Genomic DNA, 19,703 nt, shown 5'->3' with positions numbered 1-19,703 from the left:
CTGCCCTCCTCCCCGTGTCCCTGCACACCCTGTATGAGCCACTTGTGGCTCCGTCTCCCACCCCACTCCACCACAGCTGGGCAGTGCCTGCCCCAACCCCCTTCTCTCCCTCACTGTGGCAGCCTCAATCTACCCCCCTGCATGCCCCTTCCACCCGCCAGACTTATCAGTCCAACAATTCTCTCCAAGCTGCTGGGCGGCACACCTGTCTTCGGCAATCCTGTGCCTGTGCCTATGCATGGAGCAACATTATTGGCCACATCAGCCAAGAAAAGCCTATTTCTGATAATGTTAATATTCCATTTTGTGGTTCATATATAATATGAACTGGTGTATCATTGAACCTCTAGTACCTTCCCCATTCACCCTTTCCCTGCCCACCACTACTGATGTCTGTGGCTGATTGTCGGGGAAGGTGGAGCTCTAAAGCAGCTTCTCCCATGCTGCAGCCAGGCTGAACTAGTGGCTGCAGCAGGCGGGTTCTTCCTCCCTGCCCACTTGTACCAGGTGGTCCCTGATGATGCTTCTGCAAAGCATGGCTGAAGAGGGGAAGCAGCAGCTGTGGCTCCATCCCTGGCATCAGCATCGGACAGCAGTGGGCAGGAGAAGGGACAATGGGAAGGTCCGTGCTCTGAGGACCAAAGGGAAGGGAGTGCGGTGGGCACAGGGTGGTGTGGGCAGAATTCTTGCCTGATCTGGAGACTAAAAGAGACCTAGCCCCGACTTCCCATCATCCTAGATCTGCCTATGTGTCGTCTCAGTGACCGTGTGTGCGTGTGTGTGTGTGTGTGAGTGCGCCCGTGTGTGTGTGCATGTGTGTGCGTTTATGTGTGGATGTACCTCAGGCATCAGAGGGAGTGTCAGGAGCACTCCTGGCCACAGTGGGGAAGGGGCGCTTTATGTGTGTGTGTGTGTCCTGGGGGCAGACTCCAGGTCTGGATAGGGGGAGAGCCTAAGTCTGGCATGCTGGGAGTTTGGGTGGGAGGTCATGGAGAGTCCAGGGCTTTTCCTGGGGTCAGTGACCTTTCCCTGTGGGAAGCTTAGGATGCGGTGTCTGTGAGGGGGAGCCCAAGTGCAGGCAGTGTGTGCTGTGGGTGCACGGCCAGGGCTGCAGGCTCCCTTCCTCCTGTGTGATGTACAGTGCTCTGGGCTTGTTCTCTGGTGCTTGTATCACCAACGGCTGCCCGAGGGGCGGGGCTGACAGTACCACGATGGGTGCCCAGCATGGTCAGGCGGGTGCAGGTGTGGGAGGTGCTGGGTGCATGGTTGCAGGGTGCTGTTCAGACAGGCTTCCCAGGAGCACAGGGTCAGTGCTGGAACTGACATGGGAACCTAGACTTTGTGACCTCCCATGGCTGGAGTCCAGTTGTCCTTGGTGCAGCTGTTGTGGTGGCGTGTGGCTCCCTGGGTCTTCCCTGTGAGGCCTGTCCTTTTGTGTTCCTGGCTGATGTGTGTTTAGCCCTTGTGTAGGCCAGGCTAGTGCTCTGCGTCCTGCTGTTTGAGAGCTGTTTCCAGGGTGTGGGTGGGACTGTGTAAAGGGCTGAGTCTGGACTTGTCTTTTCTTGCAGGGATGCTGGAGGGTTTCATATTCTCCCTCTGTACCAGTGCAGATGCAAGACAGGACAGTGCAGCTGGGAGAGGAGGTCCCGGTTACTTCTTCCCTACAATTAATGCAGGAGGTCCTTGGCTGCATGGAGAAGCCACAGCTCGATCATGGAAGAACTCTGGCCAAGTTCCCTGAGGTTGACGGTATGAGTGTGGGATGTAGAGGAAGGGTTCAGTGTAGGCCTGTATGAATAGGCAAGTGTATGATTCAGATTCAGCCAATTCAGAGGACATGGATTCAATTCAGAGATTTGGATTGCTGTCTTGAATTGATTCAGCTGAATTTGCTTTGGAAGATTCAGCACTGATTTGTAGAGATTCGGCGATTCGGCCATAGACTATAATGGGGAATCACAGAAATACCTGTAACCTTGTCATTTTTTGGCTGACTTACATAAACTTTGAAAGGATAGTAACCCCTGCTGAGGCCATGATGTCTGCCAGGTGTCAAGGAGATAGGTGCAGGGGTTGCTGGGAAACTGCACCTCTGGCTGCTGACAAGGAAAACTCATGTCACGTGTGAATCTGTGTGTGTGGTAAGGTGCACCCTCACTGGTGCTGGGGCCTCTACACAACATGGTAGTGTGCCCCAGTGAGGTCTTCTCCTCCCCTACAGCCTCATCCCAGTCCACCAGTTGAAATACGAAGCAGTAAGTAAGCAGCACAGTAGTACTACCAGCATCTCAGGCAGCCATTGGGTGACGGAGCCTTTCTTTCTTTGCGGTAGGAGCTGCTTTTCCAGGAGCTGACAGAGAACTCTTGCTGCCAGCCCCAGCCCTGGGGATTAGATGTACATAGGGCCCTGCCTCCTTCCAGTCAGCTGACTGGGGACATGTGCTAGGAGTGTTGGTTTAAGTATATGGCACTGGCAGACACTGTTCTATAGGTCAATCTGCTACCTTCTAGTAGAATAACTGAAGAGTTAGAGAAATATATCTTAGCAAGCTTTTGGGTTGAAAAACCCTTTGGCAGGCTGAGGAAGCACCTGCAGTTGGTGTGTGTGCTCTTCCTGAATGGAAGGAATAGTAAAGAAGCCAGAGGCTGGCCTGCAATGCAGGTAAGAAAGCCAGTCAGCAAAAATGGAAATGGGGGAGTCAGGGGGCGAGAGAGACAGGCTGGGGTAGATGAAAGGGGGATACAGCAGGTAAAAGTGGAGAGGTACCTGCTGCTACCTGGGCAGTCAGATGTCCAGCAGGTTGTAGTGTGTCCTAATTCCAATTTCCATATTAAGTCCATGCGTTTCTGTATCTAGGAGGTTGATAAAGTGAAGTTAATAGCCTCCTGTGTGAAAAGCAGTTTGTAAATTCAAGCAAGCCCCCAACCTTGGTAACCTCATCACCAGAAGCCAAATTCCTTCAGCCCAAAACATGAAACCTGCCATAATATCTCCAGTACCCCCACACACTGCATACCAGAATCTATGAAAGACAAGAATATCCAACTACCTGTGGGGAGAGCTTGCTCACAAAAAAAACCACTCTGTCTCCAGTGTCTCAGGCCTGATCCTCAAAGGGAATTTACAAACCACTTTTCACAGATGAGGCTATGAACTTAACTTCATCAACCTCCTAGGTACAGAAACTCATGGACTCAATATAAACTTTGGATCGATAAGACGCTGCAAACTGCTGGGCATCTGACCCCTTAGGTACTTCTTCACTTTTGCCTGCTACGTCCCCCCTCCCACTACTCCAGCCAGTCTGTCTCACCCCCTGATGCCTCCATTTCTATTTTCACTGACTGGTTTTCTTGCCTGCATTGCATGCCAGCCTCTGGCTTCTTTCCTATTCCTTCCATCCAGGAAGAGCACACAAAACAACTGCAGGTGCTTCCTTAGCCTGCTGAAGGGTGTTTTCAACCCATACAGCTGGCATCCCAGGCAGCTTAGCTGAGCTTACCTGTGTTATAAATATTATTGGGAATGCGTAATGAATAGAGTGTTGTTAGAACTGCACAGTTTGTATCTCGTACCTGATAAGGAAAAAAAACACTACCAAGGATTCTTTGTGCTAAAGTATCACTCCCTTTTCCCTCTGGCAAATTTACTATCTTTTTCCTATACTCCCCCCAAGCCTCCCTCTGCTTTCTCATGCAGATTACAGAAGCTGTAATTCAAATGACTGTGTCCTTGAGAGAGAGAGGATTTGAACTTTTGGTAACCTGGAGAGCTTTCTAAGCATGCGTAATTAGCTAATGCATATATGCCTATCCGTCCTGCATACTTAAGTAGTTAATTATAATGAACATGTGACATATGAAGTGACGTATTTACATATATGTTTGTATGAACCGGAAATGAGTTGTAAGAGTTCCTGTTTCTGCACACGTGCCCAGGAGAAGAAGATAAAAGCCAGCTAAGAGTTTTCCTCAGGGGCAGAGTGGTCTTTTGTCTCCACTCTAACCCTATTTGCAAATATACCCTTTGTATTGCTAATAATGTGTGCCTGAGGAATTATTATTCATGAGCCTCCAAAGAAACGAACCGTACTTTTTACATCAATTCTGGCGAGCCAGCCAGATCTTTTGGACGACCCCGAAATCCAGTGACAAATCGTCTCGGGCACGACGGGGAGTGCGCACCAAGCCGACTTTTTGGGCTCACCCTAAGGTCTGAAACGTGAGTCAGGATATTCGGGACGTTAAAGGCTCCTGTGCAAATTTTTGGGTTCTGGAGTCTCCAGGCACACATTCCGGTATTCTGATCGAGATCTCTGGGGTATCTGAGTGAGTTTATGAATTCCCTTTGCCCAATCTGGTGTATGGATCCAAAACAAAGGGTGTAAACGATCGCTGAGGAACTTTTGGCTCAGCTTTCATCGTAAACCATCTGTTGTTAAGGGTCTTTTGGTATTTGGTGTGCCTTGGGCGCACTCTTGTGGGCAAATGGGTACGGGTCACTCCCGTGTAGAAACTCTGGATACGCCCTTAAAATTCATGTTACGTCATTTTAATAAGTTTGCAAAGCTGGCAGATTATGGAGTGAAGATGAAAAAGAATGATTTAATTAAGTTTTGTCATGTCGAGTGGCCAACATTTGGTGTCCACTGGACCCCAAAAGGATCCTTTGTAGTAAAAGAAGTGATAGCTATCCATGAAATAGTTATGTAGAACGGGTACTGGAATCAGTTTCCTTATATTGATCGTTGGTTGTGGGTGGTTCAAAATCAACCACCTTGGATTAAAAAATGCTTAGTAAAGTCTTATGTGATGGTTGTTAAAGGAAAGACTCGAGGAGGACCGCCTGTACTCCCTGAGTCTAATGAGGCGGGGGATTCTGAATTGGCTGAGTATCGGACCCGCTCTCCGGTTGCCCTGTCAGGTAGTGAAGATGAATCAGACTCCTCGGAATCCAGTCCCTCTGCACCACTGCTCCCTCCCTCAGGGAGACCACCACCGGCGTATCAAAGCATACCTAGCAATTTAGAGCGTGAGCCTCAGCCAAGTGCCCCATCTGAATCAGGGAATAAGGGTTATTATTTGCGCAAGCCTGTAGAGTCACAGCCAGTGCTGAACTGCCCGATGCGAGAGGTTATCAGAGAGGGGGGCAATGCAACTTTTGTCTACACCCCATTTAGTACTTCAGATTTATTTAATTGGAAGAATCAGAGCCCCTCTTTTCGTGAAGACCCTGAAAAGATGAGGGACCTGTTTCGATCTATTGGGCAGACTCATCGCCCCACTTGGGCTGATGTCCAGATGATGCTCCAGACCCTCCTGACCCCGGAGGAAAGGAGATTAGTGTTGGGAACAGCAGAACGTATTGCAGCAGCCAGAGTAGAGGCAGAGGGGGCTGCTGGTCATACCCTGCATGATACCTGTCCTGTTGAAGAACCGAGATGGGATAATCATACTGCAGAAGGAAGAGAGCTGAGTGCACGGTATCTGGGGATTATAGTGGAAGCAATGGGGAAGGCAGTGCCTCGGGTTACTAATCTGTCTAAGTTGTATGAAGTGAGACAGGGAAGAGAGGAGGATCCCTCAGCTTTCCTCGGGAGGCTGTATGAGGCGTTTCACAGGTTTTCGGACCTAGATCCAGAAGCCCCAGATAATCAACGCATGGTAAATCTTATGTTTATTGGTCAATCCGCCGCTGATATTCGTAAGAAGTTACAGAAAACTGAGGGAGGTGCTGGGAAACCGATTTCAGAGCTGGTGGAAATTGCATATAAGGTATATGGGAATCGTGAGCAAGAACAGGAGCGCAAGGAGGATAAAAAGGCTCAGCGACAGATGGCAGCACTGGCAGCTGCTATAACTAGAGGTAACCCCGGAAAGGCTGGGATACAGAAGGGGAAAGGAGAAAGAGTGGGAGCAGACGTTTGTGCTTACTGCAAAGAGAAAGGACACTGGAAGAGGGAATGCCCAAAGTTGAAGGAGAAGAGAGAGGGGGAACCGAGAGGTCACCTCATGCGGGCAGAAGAAAAGGGTGAGGACACAGGATGAAGGGGACGGGGATCTAAGACCACTACCCTTCGGGTTGGAGCCCGAGAAGATCCCATGGTAACCATTAGGGTTGGTGGCAAAAACTTTGAAGCCTTGGTGGATACTGAGGCTACATTTTCAATGATTCCAGAAAAACCCCCCTGTGCAGGAACTAGCGAACAGCATGTACTTGTGGAAGGAATTGAGGGAACGCAAACCCGACTCCCTGTTTGTAAACCACTCCTCACCAAAGTGGGGGACCATTTGCTCGAGCATTCCTTTGTATATTCACCAAGTTGCCCGGTTGCACTCCTTCGGCGGGACTTACTCACAAAATTGCAAGCTGAGATCTTTTTCAGAGACGATCAGATGGTGGTCCAGCTACCTGTCAAGCAGAGCTCGAATTATCAGATGGCTCTCCTGGAGGACTGACGTCCTGCAGTAAGTTTGGAAGGTCACATGACTGGAGTAGACCCTTCGGTATGGGCTGATGGAACCCCTGCGCGAGCTAAGTCGGTCTCCCCGGTAAGGATCATACTCAAGGATGGGGAGGGGCCCATTCGGGTAAAGCAGTACCCACTCAGCCAAGCGGCCAGAGCTGGACTCAAGCCGTTAATAGAGAAATACAAGAGGTGCGGATGGCTAGTGGAAGGGTGCTCACCCTATAACACCCCCATTCTTGGAGTGCCGAAGGCAGATAGGGTCTCATACAGGCTGGTCCAAGACCTACGAGCAGTAAATAAGAACGTCCTTTCAGACCATCCTGTAGTCCCGAACCCTCACACGATTTTGACACAAGTACCGGGGGAAGCTGAAATATTTTCAGTGCTAGATTTGAAAAATGCTTTCTTCTCCATTCCCCTTCACCGAGAAAGTCAAAAATTGTTTGCTTTTGAATGGGAGGATCCAGATACTTTCCATAAAGCCCAACTCATGTGGACAGTTCTTCCACAAGGATTCATAGCAGCCCCTCATATTTTTGGACTTGCCCTTCAGAAGGACTTGGAGGAGTGGAAGGGATCACACCCCACAGTGACTCTCCTCCAGTATGTGGATGACCTGTTAGTTGCAAGCCCAAACTTGCAGCTTTGCGAGGAAGCCACCAGGTCACTGCTAAACACTCTGGGGAAAAAAAGGATATAAAGTCTCTAGAGAGAAAGCCCAAATATGTCAGCCTCAAGTCACATTTTTGGGATATAAGCTCTCAAAAGGAGTCAGAGCCCTGAGTGCAGATCGCATACAGGCAATCCAAGGTCTAACCCCACCTAAGTCACCCAAGGAGCTGCGGGCATTCCTAGGGCTAACTGGGTTCTGTCGACTATGGATACCAGATTATGGTGGGAAGGCTAGACCACTGTATGAATCCCTGACTAAGGAGAGTCTCACTAAATGGAAATGGAATAAAGAAATGCAGCATGCCTTTGATCTGCTTAAGGCAGCATTAATTCAGCCCCCTGCCCTGGCCATCCCAAATAGTAAAAAGCCATATCGACTGTATGTTCATGAGAATCGAGGGGTTGCATCAGGGGTGCTGACACAGCCATCGGGCCCAACCTGGAGACCCGTGGGATATTATTCAAAAGTTCTAGATCCAGTTGCACTCGGGTGGCCAGCCTGTCTTCGGGCTGTGGCAGCCACAGCAGTGGTTGTTGAAGAAGCCCAGAAGATAGTCATGGGTGCGGATATGGAAATACTCACCCCTCATGGAGTTCCCCAGATTCTAGAGACTGAGGGAGGAAAGTTTCTTAACCCCTCCAGACAATCACGGTATGAGATATTTTTGCTCTCTAATCCAGGACTTACTTTCAAACATACTACAGCCTTAAACCCTGCAACCTTGCTGCCGGAGTCAGGGAAACCAACGCATGACTGCCTTGAGGTCCTGAATCAAAACACACAGGTGCGGCCTGACCTTGCTGAGGACCCAATTGAAGACCCAGATGCTGAATACTTCGTAGATGGCTCGAACAGGATGTGCAGTGGTAACCTTGGATAAGGTAGTATGGAGGGAGTCATTGCCGAGCTCATGGTCGGCACAGGCCGCGGAACTCACTGCGCTCACCCGAGCATTACAGCTGGGGACAGACCAGCTGGTTAATATATACACTGACTCTCGCTATGCTTTTTCTACAGTCCATGCGCACGGACTATTGTGGAAAGAAAGCGGTTTCATTACGGCCTCTGGGAATAAAATTGCTAATGGTCCCCAGATTATCAAGCTGCACTCCATCAGCCTAAAGAGGTAGCAGTCATTCATGTGCGGGCCCATGGGAAGGCTGCTGAGGAAAAACATAAGCTTGGAAATGCAAAGGCTGATGCAGCAGCAAAGGAAGCCACATTTATTGGGGGAGAAGCAGAGGAGGTATCCAGGCAGGCCATGTCCCATGCCATATGGCCATATGTCCAGGATTTAATCCCGCAGTATTCCCCTGAAGAAGATAAATTTGCACAGAAAGCTTGTGCAGAAAAGAACTCCCAGGGGTGGTGGATAGTACCGGGAGGAAAAGTCATGATACCCAGGCCATTGCTTCGGGAGGTGCTGCAACATCTCCATGCAAAAACCCATATGGGAGGCTTGGCTATGGGTGATCTAGTGATCCGCCAAGCAGTAGCCCCAGGGCTATATGTAGAAGCTCAGCGCATTGCTACCAAGTGCATCACATGCCAGAAAGTAAACCCTCGAAGGAAACCCCCTATGCCAATGGGAGGTAGACCCTGGGCAGCATACCCTGGACAGGCATGGCAGATTGATTTTGCCGAGCTCCCATGGTCCGGACATCACGGGTTTTTACTTGTCATGGTAGACCAGCTCTCTGGTTGGGTCGAGGCCTGGCCCACCAGGACTGGCACTGTGGTTACAGTAGTGAAGTATTTGTTGCAGGAGATCATTCCACGGTATTCCCTGCCTGATTCCATTGAGTCGGATCAAGGACAACACTTTGTGGGAAAAGTGGTTCAAGAAGTCGCGCAAACTCTCAAGATCACTTGAAAACTACACACACCATGGAGACGACAGAGTTCAGGACAAGTGGAATGCATGAATAGGACTTTAAAGACTCTGCTTACCAAGATCTGTATTGAAACGCGCCTTAAGTGGCCTCAAGCATTGCCACTAGCTCTTACTTGCATTCGAAATGCTCCCCGACGGGGCCTCAAATTGACCCCATATGAAATTATGTTTGGCAAACCGCCTCGAGTCTTACCCCCTGGGATGCGAGAAAATGTAACTTTTGAATTAGGTAATAGTGAGCTTCATATGTATGTTATTGCTTTGCAGTCTGTCTTGTCTTCTCTTCGCAGGTATGCAGCCTCCTTTCAACGTCTGCCTTTAGACGTACCAGTACATGACTTCTGCCTGGGAGACTGGGTCTTGGTGCAGCGGTGGAAAAAGGAACCTTTGACTGAGAGGTGGAGTGGCCCTTTCCAGGTACTTCTAACAACCCACACCGCTGTAAAGATTGCTGGCCATGACCGTTGGATACACCATACCCGTATGAAACGACATCCACGCGCGTCAGAGGACATCAACTCCCAAGACGAGCTCACTCCAGAAGCTGAGTCGTCTTCGGAACAAGAAGCCAGCAAGTGGAGCTGTGAACCTATTGGTGATCTCCAAGTGCGCCTGAGATGGCTTAATCAAAGTTCAGAAAATTAGACAAGAAAGTAAAAAGGGAAACATTTAGGCTGTGTTTGATCTCATGAAAGGGAAAATATGGTGGGAATCTTAATGTGCCTTGTTGTTATCTGTATAGTGAAAGAAGCAGGATTGAGTAGCCTTAGCCGCTGGCCTATACCCCCGCTTTCCCCAATTGCTTCCCCAGGGACAAATTTGTATGTTGACCTGATGGAAAGAATTGCAGGTACTTTTAATCTTACCAACTGCTGGGCCTGTTGGGGGCTCCGGGAGGCCGGAGGCCAGTGGCCTTGGAGGGCTTTTCCTTTGGCCCCAAAGTGGCTAGTGAGTAGTAAGGCAGATGTTAAGAGTACTAGTCAAAAATGGGATGAGAACCACAGTTGGGAACTTTCCCAAGTGGCATTGGGAGAGTATTGCATCAGTAATAATGGTACAGGAAAAAGCTTGGGACACAGCCGTTGCATATGGACTTTAAAAGTAAGATGGATGAACCCTACAAAATTAGAACAGCTTTATTATCCTAACAGCCCAGGGTATAATCGGCTAGTGTGGCAGCATCCTAATGGAACAATTGCGTGGTTTAATAAGTATTGGAGTGCCACAAATCAAAGTAATGATCGGACAGATTGTACAGACAAGAATCAGGATGGACTATGGGAATGTTCCATGAAAGGAGGCCTCGCAGCCGCTGGTCCTTTGGGTCCAGAAGGAGGCTTGGGGTTTCCCGAGATGCCCTATGGTTGGGCCCCTTCAAATGCCACTAAGAGAGAAAATAGGGCCTTAAGAGGATACTATTGGATTTGCGGACAACGGGCCTATACGATACTACCACAAGGGTGGACAGGAACTTGCTATCTTGGAGTGATTGAACCAGCTTTCTTTTTGCTACCATCAGAGGTTGGAAATGGGTTGGGAGTCTCTTTGTATGATGATTGGAAAAGGGCCAAGAGAAGTATTGTTGTAAGTCTGACACAGGGTGGCTCTCAAAAATGGAAGGAGGACGAGTGGCCTCCTCAAAGGATTATTGAATATTATGGACCAGCTACATGGGCTAATGATGGGAGTTGGGGATATCGGACACCTATATATATGCTAAATAGAATCATCCGGTTGCAGACAGTCTTGGAAATAATTACTAACCAGACTGCCACTGCTCTCGAGTTACTGGCCCGACAGAGTTCTCAGATGAGAGCAGCCATATACCAAAATCGGATGGCCTTAGACTATTTACTCGCAGAGGATGGCGGAGTCTGCGGAAAGCTCAACCTTTCTAATTGTTGCCTCCAAATAGACGACAACGGGAAAGCAGTCTTAGAGATTGCCAAAGAGATCAGAAAAATAGCCCATGTACCAATACAAACATGGGAAAACACATGGGGTAAAGACTGGTGGTTTAAATTATTCGGAGGACCCTGGTGGAGGAGAGTAGGATTTGTGCTTTTGTGTGCTCTGACTGGTTTGATTTTTATCCCTTGCCTTATTCCTTGTTTCACTAGATTGATAACCACCACAGTAGAAGGCAAGCAAGTTGCAGCAGTCCCCCTTAAAGCACAGACTGCAGCAAAAGTCATGGTCCTCAGAAAAATTCCTCGTAATTATCTTGATTTGCCTAAATGAAGTAAGGAGCAGAAAGCATCTTGAGGGGGGATATTGTTAGAAATATTGTTGGGAATGCATAATGAATAGAGTGTTGTTAGAACTGCACAGTTTGTATCTCGTACCTGATAAGGAAAAAAAACACTACCAAGGATTCTTTGTGCTAAAGTATCACTCCCTTTTCCCTCTGGCAAATTTACTATCTTTTTCCTATACTCCCCCCAAGCCTCCCTCTGCTTTCTCATGCAGATTACAGAAGCTGTAATTCAAATGACTGTGTCCTTGAGAGAGAGAGGATTTGAACTTTTGGTAACCTGGAGAGCTTTCTAAGCATGCGTAATTAGCTAATGCATATATGCCTATCCGCCCCGCATACTTAAGTAGTTAATTATAATGCACATGCGACGGATGACGTGACGTCATTTCATGTATGTTTGTATGAACCGGAAATGAGTTGTAAGAGTTCCTGTTTCTGCACACGTGCCCAGGAGAAGAAGATAAAAGCCAGCTGAGAGGTTTCCTTCGGGGGCAGAGTGGTGTTTTGTCTCCACTCTGACCCTATTTGCAAATATGCCCTTTGTGTTGCTAATAATGTGTGCCTGAGGAATTATTATTCGTGAGCCCCCAAAAGAAACGAACCGTAATTTTTACATCACCTGGAGCCTCACAACTCCACTGCAACCAGCAAGCCTCAGGCCTGTCAAAGACATGATGAATCTGGGCTTTCCCCAGCCAGGACTGTGTACGTGCATGCGGTGGCTGGAGCTTATGGCGCCTCCTATCCGCCTTTCACCAGGGAGATCCTCAGTCCTGACATTTCCTGGGGCTGCGACGCCACTGGCAGTCCCACCAGACCTCCCGACCCTCGCAGAGTGCAGTTTTAGTGGTCATGCCCAGGACCTGGGGCCTCCTCCTTCCCCAAAGCCCCAGCCCATACCTCCAAGTTTGTCCTGGCATGGGAGCTCAGCAGGGACATGTTCTTCCCTTGCTGGCTGGTGATGCAGTGAGTGCTGCCTCCAGCTCAGAGAGCGGAGCATTGCCTTCTGTGTTGTGTTTAGTCTGTATGTGTGTGTAGCTAATAATTGTATATAATCTCTTCTTCTTGTATGATTTATGACTGTGTCTGACTTCTTCTGTGTGGTGTTTAATAATAGCTCTTCTGCTTCTATGATGCATATGTCTGACTTCTTCTTCTGCATTGTGTTTAATCTGTACGTGTGGGTAACTATAATAATATGTCTTCTTCTATGATGTATGTGTCTGGCTTCTTGCATCTTGTTCTTATTCTGTATGTGCATGTAAGTTTATAATATCTCTTGTTCTTGTCTGTGTATACAAGTGTCTGTAACGTACGTGCCTCCTGATTCAATTTGGACTCGGTGATTCGGCCACCGAATCGAATCAGTGCCCAAAACTCTGCACACCCCTAGTTCAGAGCCGTGACAACAACTTGCTGGTCATTTACAGCACCAGATGGTCTGACAAAGAGAGCCGGATCAGGAAGTTGTGTTGTGTGGTGATATCAGAGGCCTGAGATTTCTGCACCCATAGCACTGAGGTGTTACATGGGACGCAGGGACTGGAACTGAGGAGAGGGAGCGCATGGCCGTTCAATCTACCATGTCCTCATTGGCCAGAAACATCAGCTCCCAGTCACCCCTCTCTGGCCGCTCTTTCGTTGCCTGTGGGGCCACCTCCAGTGGCAAGTCGGTGTCTTCATCTGGCCGCTGAAACCAGACAATGATTGTGGGCTCACTGTCCTGGTGTGGAGGGGTGTCTCTGGAAATGTTGGTCATGTGCTTGGGCCTCAGGCTAGGGTCATCCAAGCTTGTGATGGTGGTGCTGGTTGTCTCTGACAGCTGCTGCTCCTGGGAGTCAGCATCTCCCACTGTGTCATCACTGTGTATTTTGTTCAGAGAGCTGCCAGGCAAGCAGAGAGGGAGGGTGAGAGGTGGCTCGAGGGACAAGGCACCCCGATGCCCTGAAGGCCCCAGGCAGGAGCTCGGGAGGGTGTTTGGGAAGAGCAGGGAGAGACAGAGAGGGGCAGTGCCAGGAGACTGGGCCTTGGTTTGTTCAGCTTGGTGTATCCCAGGCTGTGGGCAGGGACAGGGACTGATCCTGGTCTGCATGGGCTGGCAGCCTCATGGGAGAGGTTGGCACAGGCTGTGGGTGGGGTTTTGTTCCTGGGGATGGGCTCAAAAGGACACCTTATGGCCATGTCAGGACGTGGGTAGTCAGGGCAGGGCCAGTGGGTGCGTTTCGTGGAGGTGCCTCCTGCCCTTCCCACCCTAGTCTCAGCCCCAAGAGATGGATGCCCCCTGCCTCCCCAGTTTGCCCCCAGCCCTGCCCCATGGCTGCCACCTGTCCTCTTCCTCCAAGCAGTAGCAGGTCAGGGCCAGGCAGAGGCAGCTCCAGCACCCAAATTCCTGCCATTGGTCCCTGGGAACATCCAGCATGATCCTGGGTCTCAGGCTAGGCTCATCTGATATTGTCACGGTGCTGCTGCTTGACTGTGATGGCTGCTGGTCTCAGGTGTCATCAGATCTTACTGTGTCCTGAATCTCACTGTCCTCCTAAAAGCTGCCGGGCGAACAGAGAGGGAGGATGAGAGTTGGCTCCAGGGACAAGCACCCCGATGCCCTCCAAAACCTGGGTGGGAGTTCAGGAGGGTTTTTGGCAGGAGCAGCAGTGCCAGGAGACTGGGCCCTGGTGTGTGCAGCTAGGTGTGCCCCAGGCTCTGGGCAGGGACAGGGAGTGATCCTGTTCTGCATGGGCTGGCAGCCCCACCAGAGAGGCTGAGATGGGCGGTGGGTGAGGGCTGGTAGATGGGGATGGGCTCAGAGCGACATGTCAGGGCCATGTCAGGGCCTGGGTGGTCGGGGCAGGGCCACTGGGAGCATTTCCTGGAGCAGGCCAGGCCGTGCAAAGGTCCCTCTTGCTCTTCCCACCCTGTCTGAGCCCCAGGACAAGGACACCCTCTCCTCCCCCATTTGTCCCCAAACATGCCCCGCAGCTGCCACCTGTCCTCCTCCTGCCAGCAGCAGCAGGTCAGGGCCTCCCACAGGAGCTCCAGCACCCGCCACTCTTCTCCAACATCGCTCGCGCCGCAGCCAGACTCTCTCCAGGTGCAACTGCAGCTGGAGCCCACCGGGGCCAACTGCTGCAGAGTGGGAGTTGGGGCATCGGTCTCCCCGGCAACTGCGTGCCAGGCTTTGTGACGCAAGTGACTCGTCTCATCATCACGGCTCATTATGACATCAGAGATGCCTCAGCCATTTGTATGCAGCTCATTTGCATTCCCATACCTGATTGGCTGAGGTGCAGCACACAGTTTGTCAGGGGAAGGGCGGCCCAGTGTCATAGAGAGCAAGTCAAGCCTGAGGAACTCGACGCCCTTCTGTGCCAGGCCCTGTGGGTCGAGGGAGAGCAGTGGGTGTGAGAAACCTGGAGTCTAGCAAGGCTTGGGACACGGTCTCGCAGGGCGTTCTCAGCAAGCTGAGGAAACGCAGGGCCCACGGAAGGACTTCTGGGTACTGGATACCCGAGGGGCTGGATTGGGAATGCCTCAACGTCTCATTGGGAGGAGCTGGCAAGTGGGGGCCTCAGGAGTTTGTCCTGGTCCTGCATTGTGAATGACTTCCCGGGTGCTTTGGAGGATGGGGCTGAGTGGGCGCTTAGCCTCCCTGAGGTGACAGCCAGGTGAGTGGAGCTGCACACACCGTGGAGAGCAGGGCCAGGATCCAGAGAGGTTGGAAAATGCTTTGAATAGCCCTGAATAAGAAGTGCAAAGTCCTGCACTAGGGAGAACAGCCACGGGCCCAAATGCAGACTGGACTGAGTGGCCAGGCCACTGGACTGCAGGGAAGGATCTGTGAACTGCAGTGGGCTATGAGCTGAATATGTGCCAGTGGAGCGCTCGTGCTGGTGAAAACCCTAATATCAGCCTGGGCTGTAAAAAGGGGAGTGTTACGATCGATGGGAAGTGATTGTTGTGCTGCCTTCAGCAGTGCTGAGTGGTGTGAAACCCTTCAGGAAACAATGGACTGGAAGGGGAGGATTTATACGTGCAGGCAGATGGCTTTGTAAAATGCTGTGTTGAGTATGCGGTACAGCATTTGGGTGACAGAAATGCAAGTTGTTTCATCCATGTATGAAAGGGGAAGTGATGAGCCAAGGAGCAGTGTCCTTGTCCAGGGGTCTCTGATGGTGAGGTGGGCCAGGACCCCTCCGGAAACACTCAGGGCTGACCCCCATTGGCCAGTCGGTGAAGAAGTGCTTTGTACCTAAGACACTTGGATGATCCACACGGTGCTGATTGCCCAGCTTCGAAGGCCACTGCCCCCTGCAGTCAAACATGAGGCTCTGTCCAGCTATTTCCAGCAGCAGGAGGCAGGCTCTCACCTGTGCAGCTGAGGAGATGAAGGAGGTGGGAAGCAGACTGGGGGCAGGTGTTGTGAGTTTGCAGATTCCCCCACTTTTCTCTCTGGCCTTTGCCCTATGTCTATAGTTGGCATGTTCAGAGGTTGTAAGGAACATTGGCTGATGGGTTTTGTCCCACATTGTTTGTTTCCTGGAGCGTGTGGGACCTGGATTGAGCCCGTTGGGAAACACAGATCTGCTCTCAGCATTGGTGGGATTCAAAGGAGCAGCAGAGCAGGCAGGATGCAGAGTAACCTCCCGCATCTCTTCCTGCAGCTCTTTGCTCTTGCTGCTCATCAAGCTGCAGTGAGCTGCTCCTGGTGTGGCCCCGACCCCGTAGCCCTGCTCCATGGATGTCATGGGTCTTTGCCAGGCTGCTGCCTGTTGGCACGTGCTTGCAGAGATCTGCCTGATGAAGCAGATGTGTGTGGAAGTGGAAAGCAGGCTGGGCCCTTTGTCCCTGGCGTGGGGAGTAGGCTTTGGGCAGGGAGCCCTGAAAGTGCCTGGAGCTGGGACAGAGGGATGGCAGCACTGAGCAGGTTGCAGTGGCAGGGGTCAGGGGCTGAGGCCTGTCGGGGCCGGGGGTGGCTGTCAGGGCAGTGGGGCTGGGGCAGGAAGGAAGAGTTGGTGAGCAGTAGCCAGAAGTGTGAGGGAGAGCGTGTGTGGGCCTGTGCGGGATGAGGATTAGGGGCAAGGGTGGGTAAAAGTGAGATGGAGGGGTCACACTAGGGTCAGGTCACTGATGTTTAGAAGTCACACTGGGGTGAGGGGCTGTTTTTCCGGGAGAGCTGGGTCGGGGGTGTCTTTGGAGGTTGGGGCAGTGGGGATGGCTTGCTCTAGACTCCAAGTTGGGCCGTTTTTGGGTGGGGGGTGGGGGCAGTGGGCCTCTGGGCCTGTCCCTGGCTGTCCCCAGGTGGGAAGGGGCAGGGGGACATGGGAGACATGGGGGACAAGTGTGCGCAGGGCTGGAAGGGTTGGCCTCTGGGCGTGTGGGGGAGAGGGCAGAAGAAATCAACAGACCCAGGAATGAGGGGCCTGCTGGGAGTGACACCAGTGCTGCTCCTCTGGCCCTCACTCTCACTGGGGACTTCAGTCACCCTGACATCTGCCAGGAGGGCAATCCAGCAGTGCTCAGGCAATCCAGGAAGATTTTGGAGAGTATTGCAGACAACTTCCTGTTGCAGGTGCTGGAGCGGCCACCCAGGGGCCCTGCTCTTCTTGAACTGCAGCTCACAAAGAGGGATAAATTGGTGGGGAATGTAATAGTGGATGGCAACTTGGGCAGCAGTGCCCACAGGATGACTGAGTTCAGGATCCTGAGGATCCCCAGCGGGTTCCAGTGGGATGGGTCGGGGGCGTTAGGGTTGCCAACCCCCCCCGGACTGGCCGGGAGTCTGCCAGAATAAGTGTCAATCTTGTAGTGACTATTGAAAGCAATGCAGGAGCGCGTGCTGCATCCCCAGGGTGCGCCACATGGGGTGGGGGCCAGGGCCGGAGGTCTGTTAGGAGCAGAGGAGACTTTGGGGCTGCGAGGAGCCCACATGGGCCTGTTTGCTGCGGGAGGCCAGGTGAGGGACACTGCAGCCAAAACACGACCTCCGTGAGCTCCTGTGAGCTCAGGACTTCACTGTCCCTCCACACGCCGCCTCCATGCAGGAGGGGCAGCTCTGGTTGCTAAGCAACCGCCCCCACAGCCTGGCCTGACCCTGCCCAGCAGTGCAGGGGCGCTGGGGATAAGGATCCTTCACCTGGCCCATCTTGCGCCAGGCCCCCGGGCTGCTCCCAGCCGCTCCGCCTGCGAGAGCAGGAATGCAGGGGGGCCAGGGACTGCCCTGGGGAATGGGGCAGGCGCGCGGAGAGCTCCACGCTATGTGGCCTGGCCAGACGGGTCCCGCAGGAGTGCCAGGGTTTTCTAGATTCATAGATGTAATGGCTGCTGCTGGATTTGCAGCAGGGCTAAAGATCCCTTCTGTACTATGATTAAAACAAATGATGTGTTGTACTGCACTGGCATCTTGAATGCCGCCAACTGTCCTGTACCAGGGACTTGTTGCACATCCTGGCCCAGGGGTTCCTGTTCCCGCTGTATCATCCTGGTCCTGGACTATCCTGCCTTGTACCATCATTTCTGCACAAACACACTGATCTGATACATTATTATATCTGTCTTTCTTCATCTGCTTTCTCAGTCCCTCCATGGGACTGCGGGGCTCTTCATCTTCATCTTCATCAGGATAATGGAATCAGATGGGGTGAAAACCTTTGTTTCCTTGACACTGCCAGAGCGGTGCTGGGAGGCACGTGGAAAAGAGATGCTGGCAGGTCTGAACAGGGCTTTGGTTGGAGAAGAAACTCAGGTTTGGTTGGAGGTTTATTCTTTGGGGCAGGAGATGAAGAAGGGCTGTTGAAGGACCCCAGCTCCATGGGGCATTGCCAGACACCAGCAGGACGGGGAGGCTGGGAGGAGCTAAGAAACCCAAGGGTGTAGGCCCCTAGATCTCATTGTCCTGTGCTGAGGCAGCCAGGTGACGGGATGGGCGGTGGGAACTGCCCTTCTGCAAAGATAATAGGCATCAGGCCTGCTGCACAATCATATTAAAGTAGGGTAGAAACCTTCTATATAGTTGTTAAGCATTTTGTAGCAGGCATCACTGCAAAGAAAATGGTTGTGCAGAGGGCGGTGATACTGTCCCCTGAGAGCAGCACTGAGCCTCTTGGGGAGCTGCATCAGCCCCTGCTGTTGCAGAGCACTCTGGATGCGGTTTGTCTACTCATGGCCAGGAGCTTGAGGAGCCAAGGGGCTGAGGAGCATGAAGAGGCAGGTAATGGCATAGAAGAATTGTGGAATGTGCCTAAAGGGCAGATGTGGGTTTCTCTTAGTTTGTCTCCAGGTGAATCCTGTCAAAGCTCTGGGCTTTGGGCTTTCCCTTCCCTGCAAGGACAGCCCCTTCAGCCCTGCTCTTCTTGAACTGCTGCTCAGAAACAAGGAAAAATTGGTGGGGAATGTAATAGTGGATGGCAACTTGGGCAGCAGTGCCCACGGGATAATTGAGTTCAGGATCCTGAGGATCCCAAGACACAAACACAGTTCTACAGGAACTGGCTGAGGTCATTGCGGGACCCCTGGCACGGCTCTATGAGCACTCGTGGTGCTCTGGCGAGGTGCCGGAGGACTGGAAGAGGGCCAATGTGGTCCCTATCTTCAAAAAGGGAAAAAAAGAGGACCCGGGAAATTACAGGCCAGTTAGTCTGACCTCAATCCCGGGTAAGCTTTTTGAAAAAATTATCCTGGCACACATCCAGGAGGGCCTTGCGGGGGAATGCATGCTCAGGGGCAACCAACATGGGTTTATCAGTGGCAGGTCTTGTCAGACCAACCTGGTGGCCTTTTACGATCAGGTCACCAAATCATTAGACGCAGGGGTTGCTGTGGATGTAGTCTTTTTGGACTTCCGGAAGGCTTTCGACACTGTCTCTCACCCTGTCCTCATCAAAAAGCTGGGAGACTGTGGTGTCGACGCTCACACGGTCAAATGGGTCGCCAACTGGTTGGAGGGCCGCACCCAGAGGGTGGTAGTGGATGGGTTCTTCTCGGCCTGGAGGGATGTGGGCAGTGGGGTTCCGCAGGGCTCGGTCCTCGGGCCCGCACTGTTCAACATCTTCATCAGTGACTTGGATGAGGGGGTAGAAAGCACCCTGTTCAAGTTTGCTGATGATACTAAGATGTGGGGGGATGTGGGTGCACTAGAAGGGTGCAATAGGCTACAAGCTGACCTTGACAGGTTGCAACGGTGGGCGGATGAGAATAGGATGGGGTTTAACACTGATAAGTGCAAGGTGTTGCACATGGGGAGGAAGAACCGGCACCACACTTACAGGTTGGGGAACTCCCCTCTTGCCAGCACGGAGACGGAAAAGGATCTTGGAGTCGTCATTGACTCCACGATGAACATGGGCCGGCAGTGTGGGGAGGCAGTCAAGAAGGCCAATCGTACCCTGTCATGCATCCACAGATGCATCTCGAGCA

At 51.7% G+C, this 19,703-nt stretch overlaps 1 protein-coding gene across 1 annotated transcript in view; it reads right to left on the bottom strand.

Annotated features, from left to right (window-relative positions):
• Positions 1–19,703, bottom strand: part of LOC149866697 (scavenger receptor cysteine-rich type 1 protein M130-like) — a 242,908-nt gene that overhangs the window by 156,079 nt on the left and 67,126 nt on the right. The window contains exons 3-4 of the mRNA XM_090041645.1: positions 14,563–14,666; positions 12,915–13,177 (exon numbers count right to left, since the gene is read on the bottom strand). Of these exons, the coding sequence (XP_089897771.1) occupies positions 12,915–13,177; positions 14,563–14,666 (367 nt within the window). The remainder of the gene's footprint in view (positions 1–12,914; positions 13,178–14,562; positions 14,667–19,703) is intronic.

This window comes from Crocodylus siamensis, chromosome 4, assembly GCF_052110815.1.
Source record: "Crocodylus siamensis isolate JL-2025a chromosome 4, ASM5211081v1, whole genome shotgun sequence".
NCBI classification, from domain to species: Eukaryota; Metazoa; Chordata; order Crocodylia; family Crocodylidae; genus Crocodylus; species Crocodylus siamensis.
This window is presented reverse-complemented; position numbering and strand designations above follow the sequence as displayed.